The sequence below is a fragment of the Tachyglossus aculeatus genome, chromosome 3 (genome assembly GCF_015852505.1).
Source record: "Tachyglossus aculeatus isolate mTacAcu1 chromosome 3, mTacAcu1.pri, whole genome shotgun sequence".
Taxonomy (NCBI): Eukaryota; Metazoa; Chordata; class Mammalia; order Monotremata; family Tachyglossidae; genus Tachyglossus; species Tachyglossus aculeatus.
The window spans coordinates 12,556,631-12,583,358 of record NC_052068.1 but is presented as its reverse complement, the minus strand read 5'-3'; the positions used below and the strand labels follow the sequence as shown (position 1 = coordinate 12,583,358).

The 26,728-nt window shown below is 44.1% G+C and overlaps 1 protein-coding gene and 1 non-coding gene across 2 annotated transcripts; one reads left to right on the top strand and one right to left on the bottom strand.

Moving 5' to 3' along the window:
- Positions 1-2,906: 2,906 nt before the first annotated feature.
- Positions 2,907-3,839, bottom strand: LOC119925228 (olfactory receptor 13A1-like). Its single transcript, XM_038743331.1, has one exon. The coding sequence runs from the start codon at positions 3,837-3,839 to the stop codon at positions 2,907-2,909; it is 933 nt and encodes a 310-aa protein (XP_038599259.1).
- Positions 3,840-5,994: 2,155 nt separating this feature from the next.
- Positions 5,995-6,128, top strand: LOC119926452. The gene has a single exon (XR_005450326.1). It is a non-coding gene; the product is annotated as a small nucleolar RNA SNORA7 (small nucleolar RNA).
- The last annotated feature ends 20,600 nt before the right edge of the window (positions 6,129-26,728 follow it).

Genomic DNA, 26,728 nt, shown 5'->3' with positions numbered 1-26,728 from the left:
CTATGAATTCCTTTTAGACTGTGAGCCCACTGTTGGGTAGGGACTGTCTCTGTGTTGCCAACTTGTACTTCTCAAGAGCTTAGTACAGTGTTCTGCACACAGTAAGCGCTCAATAAATTGATTGATTGATTGATTGATTGATTATGCCAGGGAAAAATCAATCAATAGTATTTATTGAGCATTCACTGTGTGCAGAGCACTGTACTAAACTCTTGGGATAGGACGGTATAGCACAGTTGGTAGACATGCTCCCTGCCCACAACGAGCTTGCAGTCTAGAGAAATCTGACTCTTTATCGATAGTGCAGAGAAGAGTGAAGGAGGTTGGTACTGTGAAAAAGTGATGGGAAAGAGAAGGAAAGCATTTGGGAAGGAAGATGAGGGGTTAGTGGTTCATCCAGGATAAGGTATCCTGGAGGCAGGAAGAAATGAGAAACTCAAAGATGAGGAGAATTTTGGATTAGAGATTCACATTTAGGTCTCCACATAAAAGGGTTCATTGAAAATAAAATCTGGTAGTTTACCAAGTGACTGTCACTAGTAGCCTGAATGGCAAATTAAACAGTAAAAATAAAAGTAATTGTGCATTTAAAATGAACATTAGGAGTAGAAGATAGCTACTCCCATTATGTCCAATAACTGATAAAGCTTCCCTTTGGATTCATTCATTTATTCATTCAATTTTATTTATTGAGCGCTTACTGTGTGCAGAGCACTGTACTAAGCACTTGGGAAGTACAGGTTGGCAACATATAAAATCGGCCCCTACCCAACAAGGGGCTCACAGTCTAGAAGGGGGAGACAGCCAACAAAACAAAACAAGCAAAACAACAAAACAAAACGAAACATGGATGCATTTTAATCAATGGCCTTTATTGAGTGCTCACTGTGTGCAGAGCACTGTATTAAGTGCTTGGAAAAGTACAGTACAACAGAGCTGGTAGGTACATTCCCTGCCTATGGTGAGCTCACAGTCTAGAACGTGCAAATCTCTGTCATATTAAATTTTTCAACGAGGTAAAAATAATTTCCAGAAATACACCACCACTTGCATTCTCAGCCAGAAATGTCACCAGAAGAGACACTCAAGGAGAACCAAGTGAGAACTGTGCTCTTGCGTGGCTTGGGTGGGTGTTGGGGGGCGAGGGGAGAGGGAAGCCTAGCCTAGATTGGTGAGAAAATGGACCAATCAATTAATCAATCTATCCATGATATTTTCTGAACCCTTAGTCTGTGCAGAGCACTGTACTAAGTCCTTAGGAGAGTACAATACAACAGAGTTAGCAGGCATGTTCTCCTCCCATAATGAGCTTACAGGATGGAGGGGGAGACAGACATTAATATAAATAAACAAGTAAATCATAACATAATTTAAAGATAAGTATATAGGGATCATATGTACATGTGGATCACAACAGGAGGAAAGGCAAAGAAGGTCTAGTGGAGAAAAGAAATGACTGCAATATTCCCAAAGGTCACCAACTTTGGGACCTGAGTGAGATCTGTTAAAATGTACAGGTCTAAATTTTGATTAAAGTGAATCAACTGAAGAGATTTTTGAGTGGTAATATTCAATCATTTGTATTTATTAAGCGCTTGCTGTGTGCAGAGCACTGTACTAAGTGCTTAGGAGAGCACAAGATAACAATATAATGGACACATTCCCTGCCCACAACGAGTTTACAATCTAGAGGAGGAGACAGACAGTTAAAATGAATTACAGATACGAACGTATGTGCTGTGGGGCTGAGGGACGGGTGAATAAAGGGTACAAATTCAAGTGCAAGGGTGACTCAGAAGGGAGAGAGAGTCGGAAAAATGAGGGCTAAATTGGGGAAGACTTCTTGGAGGAGATGGGATTTTACTAACACTTTGAAGGGAGAGGGAGTGTTGGACCTAGTAATGTATTAGAGCTGTAGCCAACAAGGTTGACTCAAATATTAGACATTTGATATCCCCCCCAACCCCCAACACCACGGCATTTATGTGCATAACTTTAAATCATGTATTATAAAGTTTTTTATTCATATGAACGTCTGCCTCCCCCTCTAAACTGTATGGGCAGGTAATATGTCTGCTAATTCCTTTGCAGTGTACTCTGGCAAGCACTTAGTAGAATGCTCCGCACAGAGTAAGCGCTCAATGAATGCCATTGATTGATTATTAATCTGTTGTCTATTATCAGAGATACAAGGCTATCAGTGAAAAACATAACCCCACTTCCCATGTATTCAAATATTTCCAGTTTAGTTTTTTCCCCAGACCTTCCCTCGACTGAACTTCCCCTCTTCAGCCTACCAGCCTAGCTTCCTTGAATTAATTTCCATTTAGCTCAAAATCAGTTCTCCATATTGTCTCCTTCAGAAACATCAACCAAATTCCTGGATTCAAAGAGAAATTCACTAGTCCAAAGATACCACAAAGCGACCAGAAGCTAAAGAATTGAGCCCTTCCAAAATCCTAAACTTGATCAATGTAATTGTGGCGGTAGTACCATTATTGAGGACTCAGTGAATACAGGCCCCATAGTAAGAGTCTGGGGAACTACAACAAAATGAAAAGGAATATTCCCTGTCCATCAGGAGCTTACACTCCAGTGGAGAAGCCTTTGATGCTTTCCTTTATAACGTTCATAATAATAATAATAATAATAATAATAATAGTATTTGTTAAGCCTTTACTATGCACCAAGCACTGCACTAAGAACTAGGGTAGATATAATATTAGCCGATCAGGCACACTTTCTGCCCCATATGGGGTTCACAGTCTAAGTAAGCACGAAAGCAAGTATTTAATCCCTATGTTTACAGATGAGGAGACTGAGTCACAGAGAAGTTAAATGAATTGCCCAAGGTCACACAATAGGCAAATGACAGAGCCAGTTCATTGCACATTTCTTTGCACCAGCTATGGCGGTGGAAATGGGAAGAGTTTCTTTAGTGCCACTTTGACATCTTTATTTCTCAGTGTGTAAATGAGGGGGTTCAGAGTCGGAGTCAAGACCGTGTACAATACAGACACCAATTTGTCCATAAATCCCGAGGTCCCCAGAACTGGACGAATGTAACTATAAAGCACGGTGGAGTAATATAGGGTCACCACGGTGAGATGGGAGGAGCAGGTGGAGAACGCTCTCTTCTTTCCTTCGCTGGTGCGGATCTTCATGATGCTGGCTATGATGAAGCTGTAGGACACCATGGTGAGGAAGAAATTCAGGCCGGCCAGGAACATATCTGCTGTGATGGTCACGATGTCGATCCAGTAGGTTGGGGTACAAGAAAGCAGCAGTACTGGGGGGATTTCACAGAAGAAGTGAGTGATGAAATTGGGTCCACAGAAGGATAACGTGAGGACCAGACCTATGAGGGCTACAGAGTTCAGCCCGCCGCTAATCCACACGAAGGCAACCAACCCAATGCACACTGTCTTGCTCATCATCTTGCTGTAGTGCAAAGGCTGGCAAATAGCCATATAGCGGTCGTAGGCCATCGCCGTGAAGAGTAGCAGCTCCGAACTCAGAGACCAAGTGAAGAAGAACATCTGATTCATGCAGCCACCGTAGGAGATGGTTTTCTTCACCGAGATCAGGTTCTCCAGAACTTTGGGCAGAATTGACGAAGTGCAGATGATATCAAGAATGGCCAGGTTGGCCAGGAAGAAATACATGGGCAGGTGGAGTCCATTACTGACATAGACGGCAGCGATGATGAGTACATTTCCCACGAGAGCCATTACAAAGAGAAGCAGGAAGAGGCTAAAGAGGAGAGGTTGAAGGCGAGGGTTTTTGGTGAAACTCTGTAAGATGAACTCTGTCACCATCGTCTCGTTTGAGGCTTCCATTTTGGTCAGAGGTTTTTAGGAAGCAGAAGAAAGGTGTCCACAAAGAACAGCTGGTCTCGTGCAATAGGTAGAAAACCTATGATTCACAAGTGAAACCAAAACAGTGGCTGTGATTAAAGCTGAACTTTTTCCAATTTTAAAATGTTATACCCCTAATTCTAAATTCATATGCAGTTCAAGTGAAAAAGCCTAAGTTTCAGCCATACTTATAGAATGATGGTGGGAGAATACGCCCCTTTCTTGAGCGCTTTGTGAATACAAATTCAGTAATTATTATTATTATTTTTGTTATAATTAATTCACCACGACTTTTTTTAATAAAGAATACATTTTTGTAATTCAGTATCTTACCACTGGTCTCCCCTTTCTAGACTGTGAGCCTATTGTTGGATGGGGACCGTCTCTATATATTGCTGATTTGTACTTTCCAAGGGCTTAGTAAATTGCTCTGCACAAAGTGAGCACTCAATAAATACGACTGAGTGAATGAAGTACTGGGCATTGTGACATATTCATCAAGTCAAAGGCACACAAAGTTCATGTATGTAAAATCCATTAAAATTTAAGGTCATCCATAATGAATTAACTTCAGCGAGTACTCTTCTTACTTGCTGACTTGGCTGATGATTGTACTTCCCAAGAGTTTAGTACACTAAGTGCACACAGTAAGTGCTCAATAAATATGATTGAATGAATGAATGAATGAATGATGATGGTATTTGTTAAACGCTTAGTAAGTGCCAAGCACTGTTCTAAGCACTGGAGAGGATGCAAGGTAATCAGGTTGTCCCATGTGGGGCTCACCGTCTTCATCCCCATTTTACAGATGAGGTAACTGAGGCACAGAGAAGTAAAGTGACTTGCCCAAAGTCACACAGCTGACAAGTGGTGGAGGCAGGATTAGAACCCATGATCTCTGACTCCCAAGCCCAGGCTCTTTCCACTGAGCCATGCTGTTTCTCAAGACTTGGACAGACTAGATCCTCAGGGAAGGTCTTGTTTTGTGTTCTAAAAAGTCGGATATAAGCCCGCTGGTGTCAGGGCACATGTCTACCAACTCTGTTATACTGTACTCTCCCAAGAACTTAGTATAGTGCTCAGCACACAGTAAATGCTCAATAAATACCATTGATTAATTTGACCTCTGTCAAACAAACAAGAAATTCCAGCGACATGGTCTAACATAATAAATTCCCTGACTATTTTATCTTAAATTCCCAGGCAAAATATTGTATTTTATGAAGAGAGTCTGTCTTCATTATAAATGTATCAGGAATAAGCATTACTATGGGCAGAAAATCTGCAAAAATCAAATAATAGCAAGAGTCTCACTTTCTATTACATAGGATGGTATTCTCTAGTCCATCGTAAGCATAGTTCTTGAGTTTATACATTTTATTTTATTTTTGGTTTTGTTCTCTGTCTCCCCCTTTTAGACTGTGAGCCCACTGTTGGGTAGGGACTATCTCTACATGTTGCCAACTTGTACTTCCCAAGTGCTTAGTACAGTGCTCTGCACACAGTAAGCGCTCAATAAATACGATTGATTGATTGATCGATATAAATGCATTTTTTTAGGTAATTGTATTTAAAAAAAATATTTTTGGTTCAAACCTGGAATGCCCTCCCCCCACTCATTCACCAAACTAGCTCTGTTCCTCCCTTCAAAGCCCTATTGAGAGCTCACCTCCTCCAGGAGGCCTTCCAAGACGTAGCCCCCTTTCACCTCTCCTCCTGCCCACCACCCTGCCCTACCTCCTTTCCCTCCCCCACTTGCATATATTTGTACAGATTTATTACTCTACTTATTTTACTTGTACATATTTACTATTCTATTTATTTTGTTAATGATGTGCATATAGCTATAATTCTATTTGTTCTGATGATTCTGACACCTGCCTACATGTTTTGTTTTGTTGTCTGTTTCCCCGTTCTAGACTATGAGCCCATTATTGGGTAGGGACCGTCTCTACATGTTGCCTAGTTGTACTTCTGAAGCGCTCAGTACAGTGCTCTGCACACAGTAAGTGCTCAATAAATACGACTGAATGAATGAATGAATTAGTTGCCTATGTTTGTCATTTCAATCTCTCGGGCCTCCGGGGCAAAGATCACATCTTACTTGTATTTTCTGTTCTGAAGGGAGTACTTCCCCAATCAGGGTCACACCTGGAGAGTTTCCAGTCCTCTACCAGTTTTGGCTACAAGACAGAGAGTCAAGCAGAGGCCTGTCCATTTCATTCCTAGCTTGGCCAGTGGCTAGTGAGTGGAAGGCAATCTGCTACGAGTCAAAACTCCCCCAAACTGGGCAGCAGCAGCATAGGAGAGAATCAAGGGTGGAGACTTAAGTTTACTGTGGGGAAGGAGGCAATGGTAAACCGCTTCCCGATTTTTCACCAAGAACATTCAATGGTTGCACTACCAGAATAATTGCAGATGGAGAACGGGGCGTTCTGGGAAAGATGTGTCCTTGGCATCGCTATGGATCAGAGACGACTCCACAGCAAAAGACAAGGGTGTATTTTATGTTTTTGTGTTTTATTTTCAAAATTAAATTTATATTTACACATTTTATCAATGGATGCTAGCCAAGCATATTGTGACTGAATTCAATACCTGTTCTGCCTCTTGTCAGGCTGGGAGTCCCGGGGATTATGTCTGATCTGACCGTATTGTATCCACCCCAGAAACTAGCACAGTGCTTGGCACACTTGCCAATAACTTGGCACAGTTATTGAGGCATGATAAATACCACAATTATCATTATAACCCCCAAGTAATAACAGTAATAATTTAAGAATATTTATTAAGCCCTTATGTGCCCAGTAACATTTCTGAGAATTCCAGATCATCATTATTGCTATTGTTATTTAGTGTTTCATGCTGATGGATTTTTTTTAATGGAATTTGTTAAGCGCTTACTATGTGCCAGGCACTATACGAAGCCCTGGGGTAGATTCATTCATTCATTCATTCATTCATTCATTCATTCAATCATATTTACTGGAAGCTTACTGTTTGCAGAGCACTGTACTAAGCTCTTGGGAAGTACAAGTTGGCAACATGTAGAGACGGTCCCTACGGAACAACAGGCTCACAGTCTAGAAGGGGGAGACAGGAAACAAAACATGTAAACTGGTGTCAAAATCGTCAGAACAAATAGAATTGAGGCTATATACACATCATTAACAAAATAAATAGAATAGTAAATATGTACAAGTAAAATAAATAGAGTAATAAATCTGTACAAATACATACAAGTGCTGTGGGGAGGGGAAGGAGGTAGGGTGAGGAAGTGATGGGGAGGAAGAGAAGAAAAATGGGGCTCATTCTGGGAAGGCCTCGTGGAGGAGGTGAGCTCTCAGTAGGGTTCTGAAGGGAGGAAGAGAGCTAGTTTTGCTGATGTGTGGAGGGAGGGCATTCCAGGCCAGGGGAAGGATGTGGGCCAGGGGTCGACGGCAGGACAGGCGAGAACGAGGCCCAGTGAGGAGGTTAGCAGCAGCAGAGGAGCAGAGAGTGCGGGCTGGGCTGTAGGAGAGAAGGGAGGTGAGGTAGGAAAGGGTGAGGTGGTGGACAGTGTTGTAGCCCAGAGTGAGGAGTTTTTGCTTGATTTGTAGATTGACAGGCAACCACTAGATATTTTTGATGAGGGGAGTAACATCATCATCATCATCATCAATCGTATTTATTGAGCGCTTACTATGTGCAGAGCACTGTACTAAGCGCTTGGGAAGTACAAATTGGCAACATATAGAGAGAGTCCCTACCCAACAGTGGGCTCACAGTCTAAAAGGGGGAGACAGAGAACAAAACCAAACATACTAACAAAATAAAATAAATAGAATAGATATGTACAAATAAAATAAATAAATAGAGTAATAAATATGTACAAACATATATATATGTATATATATATATATATACAGGTGCTGTGGGGAAGGGAAGGAGGTAAGATGGGGGGGATGGAGAGGGGGACTAGGGGGAGAGGAAGGATGGGGCTCAGTCTGGGAAGGCCTCCTGGAGGAGGTGAGCTCTCAGCAGGGCCTTGAAGGGAGGAAAAGAGCTAGCTTGGCGGATGGGCAGAGGGAGGGCATTCCAGGCCCGGGGGAGGACGTGGGCCGGGGGTCGATGGCGGGACAGGCGAGAACGAGGTACGGTGAGGAGATCAGTGGCAGAGGAGCGGTGGGGGCGGGCTGGGCTGGAGAAGGAGAGAAGGGAGGTGAGGTAGGAGGGGGCGAGGTGATGGAGAGCCTTGAAGCCCAGGGTGAGGAGTTTCTGCCTGATGCGCAGATTGATTGGTAGCCACTGGAGATTTTTGAGGAGGGGAGTAATATGCCCAGAGCGTTTCTGGACAAAGATAATCCAGGCAGCAGCATGAAGTATGGATTGAAGTGGAGAGAGACACGAGGATGGGAGATCAGAGAGAAGGCTGATGCAGTAGTCCAGACGGGATAGGATGAGAGCTTGAATGAGCAGGGCAGCGGTTGGGATGGAGAGGAAAGGGCGGATCTTGGCAATGCTGTGGAGCTGAGACCGGCAGGTTTTGGTCACGGTTTGGATGTGAGGGATGAATGAGAGAGCGGAGTCGAGGATGACACCAAGGTTGCGGGCTTGTGAGACGGGAAGGATGGTAGTGCTGTCAACAGAGATGGGAAAGTCAGGGAGAGGGCAAGGTTTGGGAGGGAAGACAAGGAGTTCAGTCTTTGACATGTTGAGCTTTAGGTGGCGGGCAGACATCCAAATGGAGATGTCCTGAAGGCAGGAGGAGATGCGAGCCTGGTGAGAGGGGGAGAGAGCAGGGGCAGATCTGGGTGTCATCAGCGTAGAGATGATAGTTGAAGCCGTGGGAGCGAATGAGGTCACCAAGGGAGTGCGTGTAGATCGAGAACAGAAGGGGACCAAGCACTGACCCTTGGGGAACCCCCACAGTAAGAGGATGGGAGGGGGAGGAGAAGCCTGTAAAAGAAACTGAGAAAGAACGACTGGAGAGGTAAGAGGAGAACCAGGAGAGGACAGAGTCTGTGTAGCCAAGGTCAGATAGCGTGTTGAGAAGAAGGGGGTGGTCCACAGTGTCAAAGGCAGCTGAGAGGTCGAGGAGGATTAGGACAGAGTTGGAGCTGTTGGATTTGGCAAGCAGGAGGTCATTGGTGACCTTTGAGAGGGCAGTTTCCGTGGAATGTAGGGGACGGAAGCCAGACTGGAGGGGGTCGAGGAGAGAATTGTTGTTGAGAAATTCTAGGCCCAGAGTGTTTCTGCACAAAGATAATCCGGGCAGCAGAGTGAAGTATAGACTGAAGTGGGGAGAGACATGAGGATGGGAGATCAGCGAGGAGATATAAAGTAGTCAGGTTGGACACAATCCCTGTCCCACGTGGGGCTCACAGTCTTAATCCCTATTTTACAGATCGACTTGTACTTCCCAATTGCTTAGTACAGTGGTCTGCACAGAATAAGTGCTCAATAAATACGACTGAATGAATGAATTAATGGGGGAATTGAGGCCCAGAGAGGTGAAGTGACTTACCCAAGGTCACCCAGCAGACGAGTGGTAGAACCAGAAGTAGAATCCAGGTCCTCTGACTCTCAGACCTGTGCTCTTTCCACCAGGCCATGCTGCTTGGTCATTTCAATCATTCCTTGCAATCCCGAATACAGTGATTTAAATTTTATCTCACAGGCCTGGGAGTCAGAAGGACCAGGGCTCTAATCCAGGCTCTGCCACTTGTCTTTTGTACTACCTCGGGCCAGTCATTGAATTTCCCTGAGCCTCAGTTACTTCGTCTTTAAAATGTGGATTAAAACTGTGAGCCCCGTGTGGGACAGGGACTGTGTTCAACCTGATTAGGTTTTATCGACCCCAGCACTTAGAACAGGGCCTGGCTCATATTCAACACTTAAGAAATTCCATTTAAAAAAAAATGAGGTCAAAGGTAAAAGGAGATTCAGGCAGATAGCCAAGTTTTGGTCTTCGAATTTCAAGTTATAGATATTACAGACTCTTTGAAAGCTACTGCCTTTTCTCATCACGGGTAACTGCACAAATTATAAGGACCCCAGTGACTAATCCATAGTAAGTGCTTAATTAGTGCTTTAAGTAATTATAAAAACTGCTTATTCAAGGCAGTAGCTTCATGATTTGCTGTTAATCATGATGACAGAAACCTGCTCAGAACAAGATCAGATTGTTGGTGGGATCAAAGTCATTGTAACAACAACAACAATAATAATGATATTATTATAGAAATTGTAAAGCACTTACTATGTGCCAAGCATTGTACTAAGCACTGGAGTTGGTACAAGCAAATCAAGTTGGACACAGTCCCTGTCCCATGTGGAGTTCACAGTTTTGAAAACACAGCATAGGAGGCTCGCATCTCCTCCTGCCTTCAGGACATCTCCATCAAGATGTCTTCCCACCATCTAAAACTCAACATGTCCAAGACTGTACTCCTTATCGTCCTTCCCAAGCCCCGAGCTCTCCCTGACTTTCCTGTCACTGTAGATGGCACAACCATCCTTCCCATCTCACAAGCCCGCAACCTTGGTGTCATCCTTGACTCTGCTCTCTCATTCACCCCTCACATCCAATCCGTCACCAAAACCTGCCAGTCACACATCCACAACATTGCCGAGATCTGCCCTTTCCTCTCCATCCAAACCGCTACCTTGCTGGTTCAATCTCTCATCCTATCCCGACTGGATTGCTGTATCAGCCTCCTTTCTGATTTCCCATCCTCCTGTCTCTCCCCATTTAAGTCTATACTTCACTCTGCTGCCTGGATTATCTTTGTACAGAAACACTCTGGGCATGTTACTCCCCTCCTCAAAAATCTCCAGTGGTTGCCTCTTGACCTTCGAATCAAGCAAAACCCCCACAATCTCAGCGTCACAGCTCCCCATCCCCTCGCCCCCTTCTACCTCACCTCCCTTCTCTCCTTCTCCAGCCCAGCCCGCACCCTCCGCTCCTCTGCCACCGCTAACCTCCTCACTGTACCTCGTTCTCACCTCTCCTTCCATAGAACCCCCTGCCCATGTCCTTCCCCTGGCCTGGAATGCCCTCCCTCCACACATCCTCCAAGCTAGCTCTCTTCTTCCCTTCAAAGCCCTACTGAGAGCTCACTTCCTCCAGAAGGCCTTCCTAGACTGCACCCTCCCTTTTTCCTCTCCTCCTCCTCTTCCTCCCCTCCCCATCTCCCCCCTCCCTCCCTCTGCCCTGCCCGCCTCCCTTCCCCACAGCACTTGTATATATTTGTACATATTTATCACTCCATTTCATTTGTACATATTTACTAATCTATTTTACTAATGATGTATATAAAGCTATAATTATATTTATTCTGACTATTGACACCTGTCTACTTGTTTTGTTTTGTTGTCTGTCTCCCCCTTCTAGACCGTGAGCCCATTGTTGGGTAGGGACCGTCTCTGTATGTTGCTGACTTGTACTTCCCAAGTGCTTAGTACAGTGTTCTGCACACAGTAAGTGCTCAATAAATATGACTGAATGAATGAATGAATGAATTTGACAGATGAAGTAACCGAGGCCCAGAGAAGTGAAGTGATTTGCCCAAGGTCACACAGCAGACAAGTGGAGGAGGCAGGATTAGAACCCATGACCTTCCTACTCCCAGGCCCGGTCTCTATCCAAATAGACCAGATTCAGCAAAGTAGTTCTCGAGAATACTACTGATAATAACTGTGGCATCTGTTAAATGCTGACTGTTAGCCAAGGAACTCAACCAACTCACCTGTGCTGGGCAGCAGCGTCATGGGAGAGATGCGAGGGTGGCGAATCGCGTTTACTGCACGGAAGAAGGCAACGGTGAATCACTCCCATATTTTTCCCAAGAAAACTCTGTGGAAACACTGCCAGAACGATTGAAGATGGAGGTGAGGCATTCTGGAAGAGATGTGTCCTTGGCGTCCCTATGGGTCGGAGGTGACTTGATCGCTTAAGACAACACAAGATAAAAGTTAATCAGGTCCCACTGTCTAATAATAATAATGGCATTTATTAAGCACTTACTATGTGCAAAGCATTGTTCTAAGCACTGGGGAGGTTACAAGGTGATCGGGTTGTCCCACGGGGGGCTCACAGTCTTAATCCCCATTAAACAGATGAGGTAACCAAGGACTAGAGAATAATAATAATAAAAATAATGGTGGTATTTGTTAAATGCTTACTATGTACAAAGCACTGTTCTAAGCACTGGGGGGGCTACAAGTTGATCAGATTGTCCCACTTGGGGCTCACAGTCTTAATCCCCATTTTACAGATGAGGTAACTGAGGCACAGATAAGTTAAGAGTCTTGCCCAAAGTCACACAGCTGACAAGCAGGAGATCGGGGATAAGAACCCATGACCTCTGACTCCAAAGCCCGGATCTTTCCACTGAGCAACACTACTTCTCTAAAAAACATGTATCAAATTCTCATTTGGCAGAGGAGGAAACTGAGGCATGGAAAAGTAAAGTCACAACCAGGCCTGTGCTCTTTCCACTACACCGCACTGCTTCTCTACTGTGAAATCAACAAGAGCAGAATTTTACCGTTCCCTGGGATAATGACTTATTACTGGACGTGGATGAAATAGGAAAATACAAATAGCATCTCATGGGAAAAGCACACACTATCACATTTAGTAGCAACTCATTCCTATGTTTACTACCATGGACTGTCCTAGAAAAATTCTATCATTATCATTTTCTTATTTTCAAGCACAATGTTCGTTAGGACATTTAAGAGTGTTTTGAAGGGCCCTGCCTTTAAGAAATGCTCTGCCAACTTTGTTCTTGACAAGGTGATATATTCCTGACTGGGCAATATTCAGAAATCCTTCCTGGAAAAGTGTAAGAGAAAATCAGTGTGAAAGTTGAAATGCACGAAATCCATGAAGCCCCCCTGGGCTAATATTCATGAAGTCACAAATACCTGCAGTAGATAACAGAGAGCGTGCAGGCAATTCATATAAAGCAATAGCATATATTCTTTGCTCATCCACTCTCATTCCTAGCCTGACTTCATTTGAAAAGACACTAGAAATAAATTTAATCTCTTCCTCCCCAAATTCAAATTCTCAAGATGCGTGAAGAGCATCAGCACCCTTAAAGAACGATTTGATCAATTCTTATTTGAAGGCTTTTCACTGCTTTTAAGCAAGGTTTGGAAGGATTAATTTTACCCTCACCTCTTTTAGGGGCAGGTCTATGTGAATTACTTTGGCCTTTAAATCAAAAATTTCATAAGTAAAAGTAGCAGAAACAAATGACAGGAGAAGAAAGTATTTTTTCTCATTAGTAATGCTACGCTTAATAATAGTTGTGTTACAAGCTACAACTAATAATGCTTGACAGATTTCTTTCTCAGTTTTATTATTTCATAATCCAAAAAACAGTTTACATTTATTCAAATGGAAACTAGATCTTTCAATTAGGTTTCTGACATAGGTTTTAATGTCTGTCATTTGCATATGCTGAATGGCGATAATATATGTTAAAGTATTTTACAAAACATCAGTTAAAACACTATCCCCAAAGAAATGTACTAACCCTTTTATTTGTCCACTACATTAAATGGACTTCTCTGCAGTCTAGGCGTGTTGGAAGTCATTTTAAACTAACAAATAAAAGAATATATCCTCACCTATGTTGTTTTTTTCCACTCTTCGACTGTCGATTTAGAAATTCTCCATTTATAAGGGGGAATCAGACATTTGTTCCCATCTATTCCCAAGGATAGTTAAAGGTTCAGCAGCGGGAATATTGCCACTCCTGTGACTAATGGTGGTGGTGCAAACTGGTCTTTTAAGCAGAGATGATCTTAAGGGTGTGATGCAATTAATGCAGGCATCATTAAAGACATTTGGGACACCAGCTCAAAAACAAACTTTAGCCAGCGGTCCATAGGGACGATTAAACTTCAGTTGTATAAAGTGACCAACATTCACCCAGAAAGGCTGACGCTACTCCGGGCAGCTCACTCTATTAAGCCTCGGACAAGGACCACCGAAGCCAAACACACCTTCCTTGCCCACAGGGAGCTTACAGTCAAATGAGGAGAGACAGACAGCAATGTATTTGCAAATAATTTTTACAGTAGAAAGCACAAGGATCAAATGGAAGTAGAAAAAAAAATCCCAGGATAAACTATTAGAACAAAAAAGAAAGTACATTCAATAATAAAGACACATCGTATAGATATAGATTATATATGGAGATATGTATATGTATGCTTGATATATTGTCTATCCGTGTGTGCACGCATGGTGTGTACACTATATTTTAATAGTATATTGAGCCCCCTAAGAAAGAGGGACTATTTCTAATCCCCACCTGGGCATTCTCTTCAGAACCTAGTAATAATGATAATAATAGTTATGATAGTCATAATAATGATGATAATAATAATAATATTTATTAAGCTCTTACTATGTACCAAGCACTTTTCTAAGCGCTGGGGTAGGGATAAGGTGATTAGGTTGGACACAGTCCCTGTCCCATATAGGGTTCACAGTAGTAATGTACTTTGGACACAGGAAGTGCTTAATAAATACTATTACTATGATTATATATCTATATCTATATACATATGTATGTAGGACAGTCTCTATATGTTGCCAACCTCTGCTTCCCAAGCATTTAGTACAGTGCTCTGCACACAATAAGTGCTCAATAAATATGATTGAATGAATGAAATGAATGAATATATACATACACTAGGTAGATAACAATGATAATAGTAATGATGTTGGTTTATGTTAAGCACTTACTATGTGCCAAGCAATGTTCTAAGTGCTGGGGTAATAATAATAATAATGATGGCATTTATTAAGCACTTACTATGTGCAAAGCACTGTCCTAAGCACTGGGGAGGTTACAAGGAGATCAGGTGTCCCACGTGGGGCTCACAGTCTTCATCCACATTTTACAGATGAGGAAACTGAGGCACAGATAAGTTAACTGACTTGCCCAAAGTCACACAGCTGACAAGTGGCAGAGTCGGGATTCAAACCCATGACCCCTGACTCCAAAGCCCGGACTCTTTCCACTGTGCCACACTGCTTAAAAGATAACCAGGTTGTCTCATATGGAGCTCACAATCTTAATCCCCATTTTACAGATGAGGTCACCGAGGCCCAGAGAAGTTAAGTGACTTGCCCAAAGTCACACAGCTGACAAGTGGCAGAGTCGGGATTCAAACCCATGACCCCTGACTCCAAAGCCCGGACTCTTTCCACTGTGCCACACTGCTTAAAAGATACCCAGGTTGTCTCATATGGAGCTCACAATCTTAATCCCCATTTTACAGATGAGGTCACCGAGGCCCAGAGAAGTTAAGTGACTTGCCCAAGGCCACAAAGCAGACAAGTGGCAGAGCTAGGATTAGAACCCATGACCTCTGACACCCGAGCCCCTGCTCTTTCCACTGAGCCACGCTGCTTTTATTGGCTATTTACTCTGCAGAGCACTGTATTAGCCCATGGACGAGTATGATAGAGATAGAAGACACGATCCCTGCCCTCCAGGAGCTTACAATGTAGCAGGGGAAGACAGACACTGAAGTGAAGTACAGGAAAACAGACACAAATCATATGCCTACACACAATAAGTGGCTTGAAGGTGGGAATTGTGCCTTCCAACTCTGTTGTACTCTCCCATGTGCTTCACATGGTGCTATGCCCACAACTGGTGCTGTAGGTTTAGAGAAGCAGCGTGACTTAACAGAAGAATCCCGGGCTTGGGAGTCAAAGGATGTGGGTTCTAATACTGCCTCTGCTGCACGTCTGCTGTGTGACCTTAGGCAAGTCACTTAATTTATCTGTGCCTCAGTTACCTCATCTGTAAAATGGGGATTAAAAGTGTGAGCCCCACGTGGGACAACGTGATTACCCTTTTCTACCCCAGCGCTTAGAAGAGTACTTGGCACATAGTCAGCATTTAACAAATACCATGATTATTATTATTATTATAGAGCCAGGGCCTGGGAGCCAGAAGGACTTGCGTTCTAATCCTGATTCTGCCACTCGTCTGCTGAATGACCTCTGGCAAGTTACTTCTCTTCTCTGTGCCACATTTACCTCACCTGTAAAAGGGGGATTAAGACCTCCTCCTGACTAGCTTGTATCTACCCCTGTGCTTAATATAGTGCCTGGCATTGTACCATTCCCCACCAAACTCCTTGAGTGAGTTGTCTAGTGGAAAGACCATGAGCCTGGGAGTCAGAGCACCTGGATTCTAACCCTAGCTCTACCAGGTATCTGTTGGGTGATCTTGGGCAAGTCACTTAACTTCTCTGTGTCTCGGTTGCTTCACCTGAAAAATGGGGATTCCACACCTATTCTCCCCTCTACTTAGACTGTGAGCTCCAGTTGTACAGGGAAAGTGTGAAGCAGCGTGGCTTAGTGGAAAGAGCACAGGCTTGGGAGTCAGAGGATGTGGGTTCTAATCCTGGTTCCACCACTAGTCTGCTGCGTGACCTTGGCTAGACAATTCTCTTCTCTGTGCTTCTGTTACCTCATCTGTAAAATGGGGATTAAGATTGTGAGTTCCATGTGGGACACCCCGATTACCTTGGATCTTCCCCAGCACTAAGAACAGTGCTTGGAACATAGTAAGTGCTTAACAAGTACTATCATCATTAGTATTATTATCAACACTTGGTTCTTGACACGTAACAAGTACTAAACAAATACCATGATGATAATACAGGAAGGAGACAAGCATTAAAATGAATTACAGATATGTGCATGAATGCTGAAGAGCTGAGGGTTGGTGTTCCTCTCCTCCAAATCTCTCATTAATCCCCTCCATCTGGCTTCCATCCCCTTCACTCCTTAAAAAACTGCCCCATAAATGTCACCAATGATGTCCTTCTTGCCAAATCCAATGGCTTCCGCGCCTTCCTAATACTCCTCAACCTCTCAGCTGCCTTCAACATAGTCAAACACCCCCTTCTCCTGGAAACATTATCCAACCTCAGCTTTGCTGACTCTGGCCTCTCCTGATTCTCTTCCTGTCCTTCTGGCCATTCATTCTCAGTCTCTTTTGCGGGCTCCTCTTCTGCCTCCCACCCCATAACTGTGGGGGTCTCTCAAGGTTCCAGATCTCCAAAGGGGTAGGTGTAGATGGAGAATAGAAGGAGATGGAGGTAAATGGAGAACTCATTCACTCACATGACTTCAATGACCACCTCTATGCTGATGATGCCCAAATCTCCCTCTCCAGCCCTGATCTCTCTCCCGCTCTGTAGTCTCACATTTCTTCGTGCCTTCACGACATCTCTACTTGGATGTCCTCCCATCACCTCAAACTTAGCATATCTGAAACAGAGCTTCTCATCTTCCTACTCAAACCTAGCCCTTCCCCTGACTTTCCCATCAATATAGATGACACCATCATCCTTCCTGTCTCGCAAGCCCATAACCTTGGCATTATCCTTGACTCTTCTTTCTTATTCAACCTATCAAATCCATAACTAAATCCTGTCGGTTCAACATTCATGACATCACTAAAATCCTTTCTGATCTCCCATCCTCCTGTCTCTTCCCGCTTCAGTCTATTCTTCATCTTCACATCTGCTGCCCAGATTATCTTTCTCCAGAAACGCTCTGGGCGTGTCAGTCCCCTCCTCAAAAATCTCCAGTGGTTGCCTATCCACCTTCGCATGAAGCAAAAACTTCTCACTGTCAGCTTCAAAGCTGTCCAACCCCTTGCCCACTCCTACCTCACCTCCCTTCTCTCCTTCTCCAGCCCAGCCCCCATACTCTGCTCCACTGCCACCACTAACCTCTTCACTGGGCCTCATTCTCACCTGTCCCGCTGTCGATCCCCGGCCCATGTCCTACCTCTGGCCTGGAATGCCCTCCCTCCACGCATCCAACAAACTAGTTCCCTTCCTCCCTTCAAAGCCCTATTGGGAGCTCACCTCCTCCAAGAGGCCTTCCTAGACTGAGCCTCCCTTTTCCTCTCCTCCTCCTCCCCTTCCCATTGCCACCACTACCTCCCTCTGCCCCACCCCCTTCCCCTCCCAACAACACTTCTCTATATTTGTACATATTTATTACACTATTTTATTAATGATGTGTATATAGCTACAATTCTATTTATTCTGATGGTATTGACACTTGTCTACTTGTTTTGTTATGTTGTCTGTCTTCCCCTTCTAGACTGTGAGTCCGTTGTTGGGTAGGGACCATCTCTACATGTTGCCAATTTGTACTTCCCAAGCGCTTAGTGCAGTGCTCTGCACACCAAGAATAAATGAACACATGAATAAAATCTGCCCTTTCCTCTATATCTAAACTGCTACCATGTTAATCCAATCACTTACCCTATCCTGACTGGATTACTGCATCAGCCTCCTCGCTGACCTCCCTGCCTCTGTCTCTCCCCACACTAGTCTACACTTCGCTCTGCTGGCCAGATCATTTTTGTAGAAAAACATAAAGGCCACATTTCCCTACTCCTCGAAAACCTCCAGTTATTGCCCATCCACCTCTGCATCAAACAGAAACTCCTTATCACTGACTTTAAAGTACTCAATCACCTTGTCCCCTCTTATGTCACTTTGCTACTCTCTTCTGCAACCCATCCAACACACTTTACTCCTCGAATGCTAACCTCCTCACTATACCTTGATCTCATCTCTCTCGCTGGAGACCTCTCGCCCATGTCCTCCCTCTGGCCTGGAACTTTCTCCCCCTTCAAGTCTGAGAGAAGATCACTCTCCCCACCTTCAAAGCCTTATTGAAGGCACATCTCCCCATTGTTGGGTAGGGACTGTCTCTATATGTTGCCGACTTGTACTTCCCAGGGGCTCAGTACATTGCTCTGCACACAGTAAGCGCTCAATAAATACGATTGAATGAATGAATGAATCTCCTCCAAGAGGCCTTCCCCAACTAAACTCCCATTTCCCCTTCTCCCATTCCCTTCTACAACCCTGTACTTTGATTTGCAAACTTTACTCCACCTTGCCTCAGTCCCACAGCATTTATGTACATATCCATAATTCATTTACTGATATTAATATCTGCCTCCCCATATAGACTGCAAGCTCACTGTGGGCAGGTAACATGACTATCATCTCTGTAATGTTGTAATAATAATAATAATAATAATGGTATTTGTTAAATGCTTACTATATGTGCCAGGCACTGTAATAAGTGCTGACACAAGTAAATCGGGCTGGACACAGTCCCTGTCCTATCTAGGGCTCACAGTCTCAATCCCTATTTTATAGATGAAGTAACAGATGCATAGAAAAGTGAAGTGACTTGGCCAAGGTCACACAGCAGACAAGTGGCAGAGCTGGTATTAGAACCCCTGACCTGATTTACAGACCAATGCTCTACTCACTACACCATGCTGCTCTCACTATGGCATGCTGCTGTCATTCATTCAATCATATTTATTGAGCGCTTACTGTGTGCAGAGCATGGTACTAAACATTTGGGAAGTACAAGTCGGCAACATATAGAGACGGTCCCTACTCAACAACCAGGTCACAGTCTAGAAGGGGGAGACAGACAACAAAACAAAACATGTAGACAGGTGCTCAATAAATATTCATTCATTCATTCAATCGTATTAATTGAGTGTTTTCTGTGTGCAGAGTACTGTACAGAGCACCTCCCTTCAAAGCCCTACTGAGAGCCCACCTCCTCCAGGAGGCCATCCCAGACTGAGCCCCCTCCTTCCTCTTCCCCTACTCCCCCTCCCCACCCGCCCGCCTTACCTCCTTCACCTCCCCACAGCACCTGTATATGTGTATATGTTTGTACATGTTTATTACTCTATTTATTTATTTATTTATTTTACTTGTACATACTTATTTTATTTAATTTATTTGGTTTATATGTTTTGTTTTGTTGTCTAGACTTCTAGACTGTGAGCCTACTGCTGGGTAGGGACCGTCTCTATATGCTGCAAATTTGTACTTCCCAAGCGCTTATTACAGTGCTCTGCACACAGTAAGCACTCAATAAATACGATTGAATGAATGAATGAATGAATGAATACTAAGCACTTGGGAAGTACAAGTCAGCAACATATAGATACAGTCCCTACCCAACAACGGGCTCACAGTCTAGAAGGGGGAGACAGACAACAAAACAAAACATGTGGACAGGTGTCCAGTCATCAGAATAAATAGAAATAAAGCTAGATGCACATCATTAACAAAATAAATAGAATAGTAAAGATGTAAAAGTAAAATGAAAAAGTAAAAGTAGAATTCATTCATTTATTCAGTCATATTTATTGAGCACTTACTGTGTACAGAGCACTGTACTAAGCACTTGGGAAGTCCAAGTTGGCAACATATAGAGACAGTCCCTACCCAACGGTGGGCTCACAGTCTAGAAGGGGGAGACAGGGAACAAAACAAAGCATATTAACAAAATAAATAAATAGAATAAGTATGTACAAATAAAATAAATAGAGTAATAACTGCGTACAAACATATATAATATATACATGTGTTGTGGGGAGGGGAAGGAGGTAAGTTGGGGGGGATGGGGAGGAGGAGGAAGGGGAGAGGAAGGAGGGGGCTCAGTCTGGGAAGGCCTCCTGGAGGAGGTGAGCTCTCAGTAGGGCTTTGAAGGGAGGAAGAGAGCTAGTTTGGTGGATGTGTGGAGGGAGGGCATTCCAGGCCAGGGGAAGGACGTGGGCTGGGGGTTGATGGTGGGACACGTGAGAAAGAGGTACAGTGAGGAGGTTAGTGGCAGAGGAGCAGAGGGTGCGGGCTGGGCTGGAGAAAGAGAGAAGGGAGGTGAGGCAGGAGGGGGCGAGGTGATGGACAGCCTTGAAGCCAAGAGTGAGGAGTTTTTGCTTGATTCGTAGGTTGACAGGCAGCCGCTGGAGATTTTTGAAGAGGGGAGTGATATGCCCAGATGGATATCTCCTGAAGGCAGGGGGAGACGCGAGCCTGGAGGGAGGGAGAGAGAGCAGGGGCAGAGATGGAGATTTGGGTGTCAACAGCATAGATGAGATAGCTGAAGCTGTGGGAAAGAATGAGTTCACCAAGGGAGTGAGTTTAGATAGAGAACAGAAGCCGACCAAAAACTGACCCTTAAGGAACCCCTATACTAAGTAGATGGCAGTGGGAGGAGGAGCCCGCAAAGGAGACTGAGAATGAGTGGCTGGAGATATGAGGAGAACCAGAAGAGGATGGAGTCTGTGAAGCCAAGGTTGGATAGTGTGTTGAGGAGAAGGGGGTGTTCCACAGCGTCGAAGGCAGCTGAGAGGTCGAGGAGGATTAGGATAGAATAAGAGCCATTGGATTTGGCCAGAAGGAGGTCACTGGTGACCTTTGAGAGGGCAGTTTCCGGGGAGTGTAGGGGATGGAAGCCAGATTGGAGGGGGTCAAGGAGAAACTTGGCAGTGAGTGTATATGACTCGTTCTAGGAGTTTGGAAAGGAAGGGTAGAAGGGAGATAGGGTGATAACTAGAAGGGGAGACGGGGTCAAGAGAGGGTTTTTTTAGGATGGGGGAGACATGGGCATATTTGAAGGCAGAGGGGAAGGAACCAGTGGAGTGTTGTTGTTGTTGAAGTTAAGGAGGGGAGGAGGGAAGCGGCGCGAGATTTCACAAGATGAGAGGGAATGGGGTCTGAAGCATAGGTGGATGGAGTAGCACTGAATGTAGTAGAATAAATGTAAACATGGCACTTTAAAGGGCAACAAAGCTAAACCATAAAGAGAGTGTCAGAAGGGCGGGTACTCCCCCAAGTCATTGTCGATTCATTTTAATAATAACATTGTAAAGCAGCCTCAAAATGTGAAAAGCAGTGTGGCCTACTAGATGGAACGTGGGCCTGAGAGTCAGAAGGACCTGGGTTCTAATCCCAGCTCTGCCACTTATCCTTGGGGAAGTCACTTAACTCTTCTCTGACTCAGTTACCTCATCTGTAAAATGGAGATGAAAACTGAGCCCCGTAAGGGACTTGGACTGTGTCCAACCTGATTAGCTTGTATCTACCCAAGTACAGTGCTTCGCACATAGTAAGCACTTAACAAATACCACTAATAAAAAAGGCTGGCAGACCCAGAAAACATTTCTGTTGCCTCATAATCTGCTTTCTTTGAGTCTTTTCCCCTGATGCTAGTTTTCCATTAAAAGTTTTTTGAAGGGAGGCAGGAAGAGGAGGCTGATTTTCCTCAAGGGCTTAATTATGAAGTAAAGAAGCTTCCCTCTGTAGAGAAATTTTTTGGCAAGCAATGCTGGCGTGTCAGGCCAAAGGGAGTCTGGTCCAGAGGCCCTAGAGACTAGACCTTTGGGGGAATCCCCCGTGGGTAGGCCTTTAGTCCCAATCCTGTAACTTTTAATAGTGGTGGTGGTGGAACTCGTGAATAAATGTTGCCTTACCTGTCCTACAAAAGACCAATTAATGGGAGGGAAGCTTCAAGAGTCTTAGAGGAATGTTTCTGGAAAAATGCACTTTAACAGAGAGAAGCACCAGCTCTGCCATTCTAGAGTTGGGGACAGGATCACAGGGAAACAGCTTGGCATAGAGAATAGAGCATGAATCTGGGAGTCAGAAGGTCATGGGTTCTAATCCCGGATCTGCCACTTGATAATAATAATGATAATGATATTAATTATAACAATGATAATAATAAATAATAAATATAAATACAATAAATAAATTTCCCAGGAGCAGGTTCCCAAGACCTCACAGATGTGGGCTTCTAGTCTTCTAGACTGTGAGCCCGCTGTTGGGTAGGGATCGTCTCTATAAATTACAAACTTGTATTTCTCAAGTGCTTAGTACAGTGCTCTGCACACAGTAAGTGCTCAATAAATACAATTGAATGAATGAATGAATAATAGTATTTGTTAAGCGCTTACTATGTGCCAAGCACTGTTCTAAGCACTTTTATCTGCGGAGTGACTCTGGGCGAGTCACTTCACTTCTCTGTGCCTCAGTTATTTCATCTGTAAAATGGGGATCCAGACTGTGAGCCCCAAGGGGGACAGGGATTGTGTCCAACCTGATTTGTTTGTAACCACCCCAGCACTCAGTATGATGTCTGGCACATAGTAAGTGCTTAATGAATATTATTATTATTATTATTGTTAAAGGATTGTTATGGCGTTGACAGTGGATGATTACACCAATAGCTCAGTGGCATTTTGAAAAGATTACCAAGTCATAAACATCTGACCGAGATTGGGAGAATTGCTCTATTGCTTACCAAGGTCTCCTGGATGAGCTGATATTCTAATGGATTCAAATTAATCCTTCATGATGCTTCTCTTTGGGGAACATTCACTTCTCACTTGATCCTCACTGCAGCTAGAGAATAGTGGTTTTCCATTCTCCTTAGACCATCCCTCACTTATAACATAGAGCTCCACTCCTTTTTGAGAATCTCAGCTTCTTACACCTATTTATTGATATTAATGTCTGTCTCCCCCCCTAGACTGTGGGCCGGCAACATGTCTACCAACTCTGTTATATTGTACTGTCCCAAATGCTCAGCAAAGTGCTCTGCACACAGTAAAAGCATTCAATAAATGGTATTATTTATTATTGATTACAGACACTAGCCTCTCGTTATTCCTTTTGCTTTCAATTCTCCCCCACCACCTGCTTTTTGACTCTTCCCCACCTCCAGCCCTCTGTCACTTATGTACATATCTATAAATTATTTATTTGTATTGATGTCTGTCTCTCCCTGCTATAGACTGTAAGCTTGTTGTGGGCTGGGAATGTCTGTTTATCATTGCATTGAACTCTCCCAAGTGCTTAGTACAGTGCTCTGCACACAGTAAGTGCTCAATAAGTACAATTGAATTGAACTGAATACAAGGTAATCAGGTTGGACATAGTCCCTGTCCCACGTGGGTCTCACACATTTATTCCCCATTTTGCAGATGAGGTAACTGAGGCACAGAGAAGTTAAGTGACTTGCCTAAGGTCACACAGAAGACATGTGGTGGAGCCAGGATTAGAACCCATGTCCTCTGACTCCAAAGCCTGTGCTCTTTCCGGTAAGCCACTAGGCCTGAACAGCAGGGTTCCCGCATGCCACACTTCTCTTGTGCTTTCTGTCCGAACCACGGCGCTCCACTGCTGACTCATTTTTAACTTGACGTGCCCTGTTATCCATTGATCTTTTAGACCAGTGTGGTGGTACAGAACGGAACACAACCTCCAAGAATGCTGTTTATAGTGCACCGCTGAACCTGGATCAGGACTGCATTAGTGACAAAAAAAGGAACTCAGGAGGTCCCTGGAGCCCTGGGAGGCAGTTATTCCATTGGTGGGTTGCGTTATAGTATATACCGCATAGAAGCAGCATGGCTCAGTGGAAAGAACCCGGGCTTTGGAGTCAGAGGTCATGGGTTCAAATCGCGGCTCCACCACTTACCAGCTGTGTGACTTTGGTCAAGTCACTTCACTTCTCTGGGCCTCAGTTACCTCATCTGGAAAATGGGGATGAACACTGTGAGTCCCCCTTGGGACAACCTGATCACCTTGTTAACCTCCCCAGCGCTTAGAACAGTGCTTTGCACATAGTAAGCACTTAATAAATTCTATCGTTATTACAGGATTCCATTTTGCTCTTGCCATTGACTCTAACCAGAACTTGGACTTCTTCAGGCTTCAAAACAAGAAGGGGAATTGTGAACTCTGGGAAGCTAATTGTTTTTCTTCTCACCTGCCCTGGCTGTGACCATCATCTTCTCTCTGCTCTGACTCATAATTAGCTCATAATCGGAATGATTTGAACAATAATAATAATAATGTTGATGGTATTTGTTAAGCGCTTACTATGTGCCACCCACTGCTGTAAGCACTGGGATAGATACAAGGTAATCAGGTTGCCCAATGTGGGGCTCACAGACTTCATCCGCATTTTACAGATGAGGCAGCTGAGGCACAGAGAAATTAAGTTGCTTGCCCAAGGTCATACAGAAGCCAAGTGGTGAAGCTGGGATTAGACCCCATGTCCTCTGACTCCCAAGCCCCTGTTCTTTCCACTAAGCCACTCTGCTTCTCTTAGAGTTAGAGAAACTCTGAGAGGTACCAATTCTAAAAAATGGTTGCAAGCCCCCCATGCAAGGACCAAGGAATGAGGGGTCACAAGAAATTCATGTATGACATACAATACATGCAACACTCTTAGTTAGGATGACATTCCCACCATCCCACTAAGATAGGGTCAGGTCAGAACTGGACTTAAAGACTGGCTGAAGATAAAAAAAAAAGCTTGCCCATGCTGTCACCACATTCAGGGATACCTTGGGAAAGCTTTTCTATTTTCAGCGAGTCATCAAATGTTTTTGAGTCTCCAGAAGATGCATAGATTGTACAAGGTACTCTATTTTCTTTTGTACTTACAAAAACACAGTCCCTCGATTAAAGAGTTTGCAGTTTACTAGAAGATGGTCAAGAGAGAAGTACACACACTTCAATATAACCAGAATAATTCAGGAGTAAGTTGAGAGAGAAACGCATGGATGTATTCATTGTTTACGTCTTTTAAAGGAGACATCTCTAATTCTTTATGAGTTACATAGCTGATGTATCTGTATAGCAGAGAAAAGACCAGTCACCTCAGAGAGGACTGGGCTAAGTGGCTTTAAATAGCCATCTTCCAAGAGGATTTTCACTGGAGAAGCAGCGTAGTTTAGTGGAAAGACCACAGGCTTGGGAGTCAGAGGATGTGGGTTCTAATCCCGCCTCTGCCACATGTCTGCTGTGGGACCTTGAGCAAATCACTTAACTTCTCTGTGACTCAGTTACCTCATCTGTAAAGTGGGGATTAAAAGTGTGATCCCCACATGGGACAACCTGGCTACCCTGGGTCTACCCCATTGCTTAGAACAGTGCTTGGCACATAGAAAGAGCTTAACAAATACCATGATGATGATGATGATGAGTATTTCTCTCTGTCAAGGCTCTTCTCTCCTGGGTTTCTAATTTGGGTGAGTTTTCTGCTGTGTTGCTAGGTGTGATCTCTGACTGAAATTTTTCCCATAGTCAGGAGCATTTGTAGGGTTTCTCTCCTATCTGGACTCTCAGGTGCCGAATGAGAGCTGTGTGGCACTGAAGCTGTCTCCACACTCATGGCAGGTATAGGGCTTCTCTCCTGTGTTGATCCTCTTGTGTCAAATAATACTAATAATAATGGTACTTATTTAGCGCTGAGAATATGCAAAGCACTGTTCTAAGCGCTGGGGAGGTTACAAGGTGATGAGGTTGTCCAACGTGGGGCTCACAGTCTTCATCCCCATTTTACAAATGAGGGAAATGAGGCACAGAGAAGTTAAGTGTCTTGCCCAAAGTCACACAGCTGACAATTGGTGGAGCTGGGATTTGAACCCATGACCTCTGACTCCAAAGCCCATGCTCTTTCCACTGAGCCACAGTGTTTCCGCTAAAACATTGGCCACACTCTGGGCACTTATTTGGCCTTTTGCCCATGTGAATTCCTTGATGGATGTGAAGTTTTGAACTCTGGCAGAAGACTTTCCCACAGATATCGCACCTATAAAGCTTTTCTCCTGTGTGGGTTCTGTGGTGTTGAATGAGGTTGATGCTTTTTCCACACTCGCTACAAACATAGGGTCTCTCTCCTGCTTGACGTGCTGGTGTTGAATGAGATTTGTTGTGTAACTGTAGCTTTTCCCACATTCTGCACATTTGTTTGATCTCTCTCCCGTGTGAGTGCTTTGATGGAGGGTAAGCTTAGAATTCTGGCTAACCCCCTTCCCACATTCTCACAATTATAAGATCTCTCATTCAGGTGGCTCCTCTTGTGGATCATTAAATTGGCATTTTGAGTGATAGCCTTTCTACCCTCAGCCCAGAGGAAAGATTTCTTTCCTGTGTGCATTCTCTGATGCTGAATAAGAGCAGAGCCCACACTGAAAGGTTTT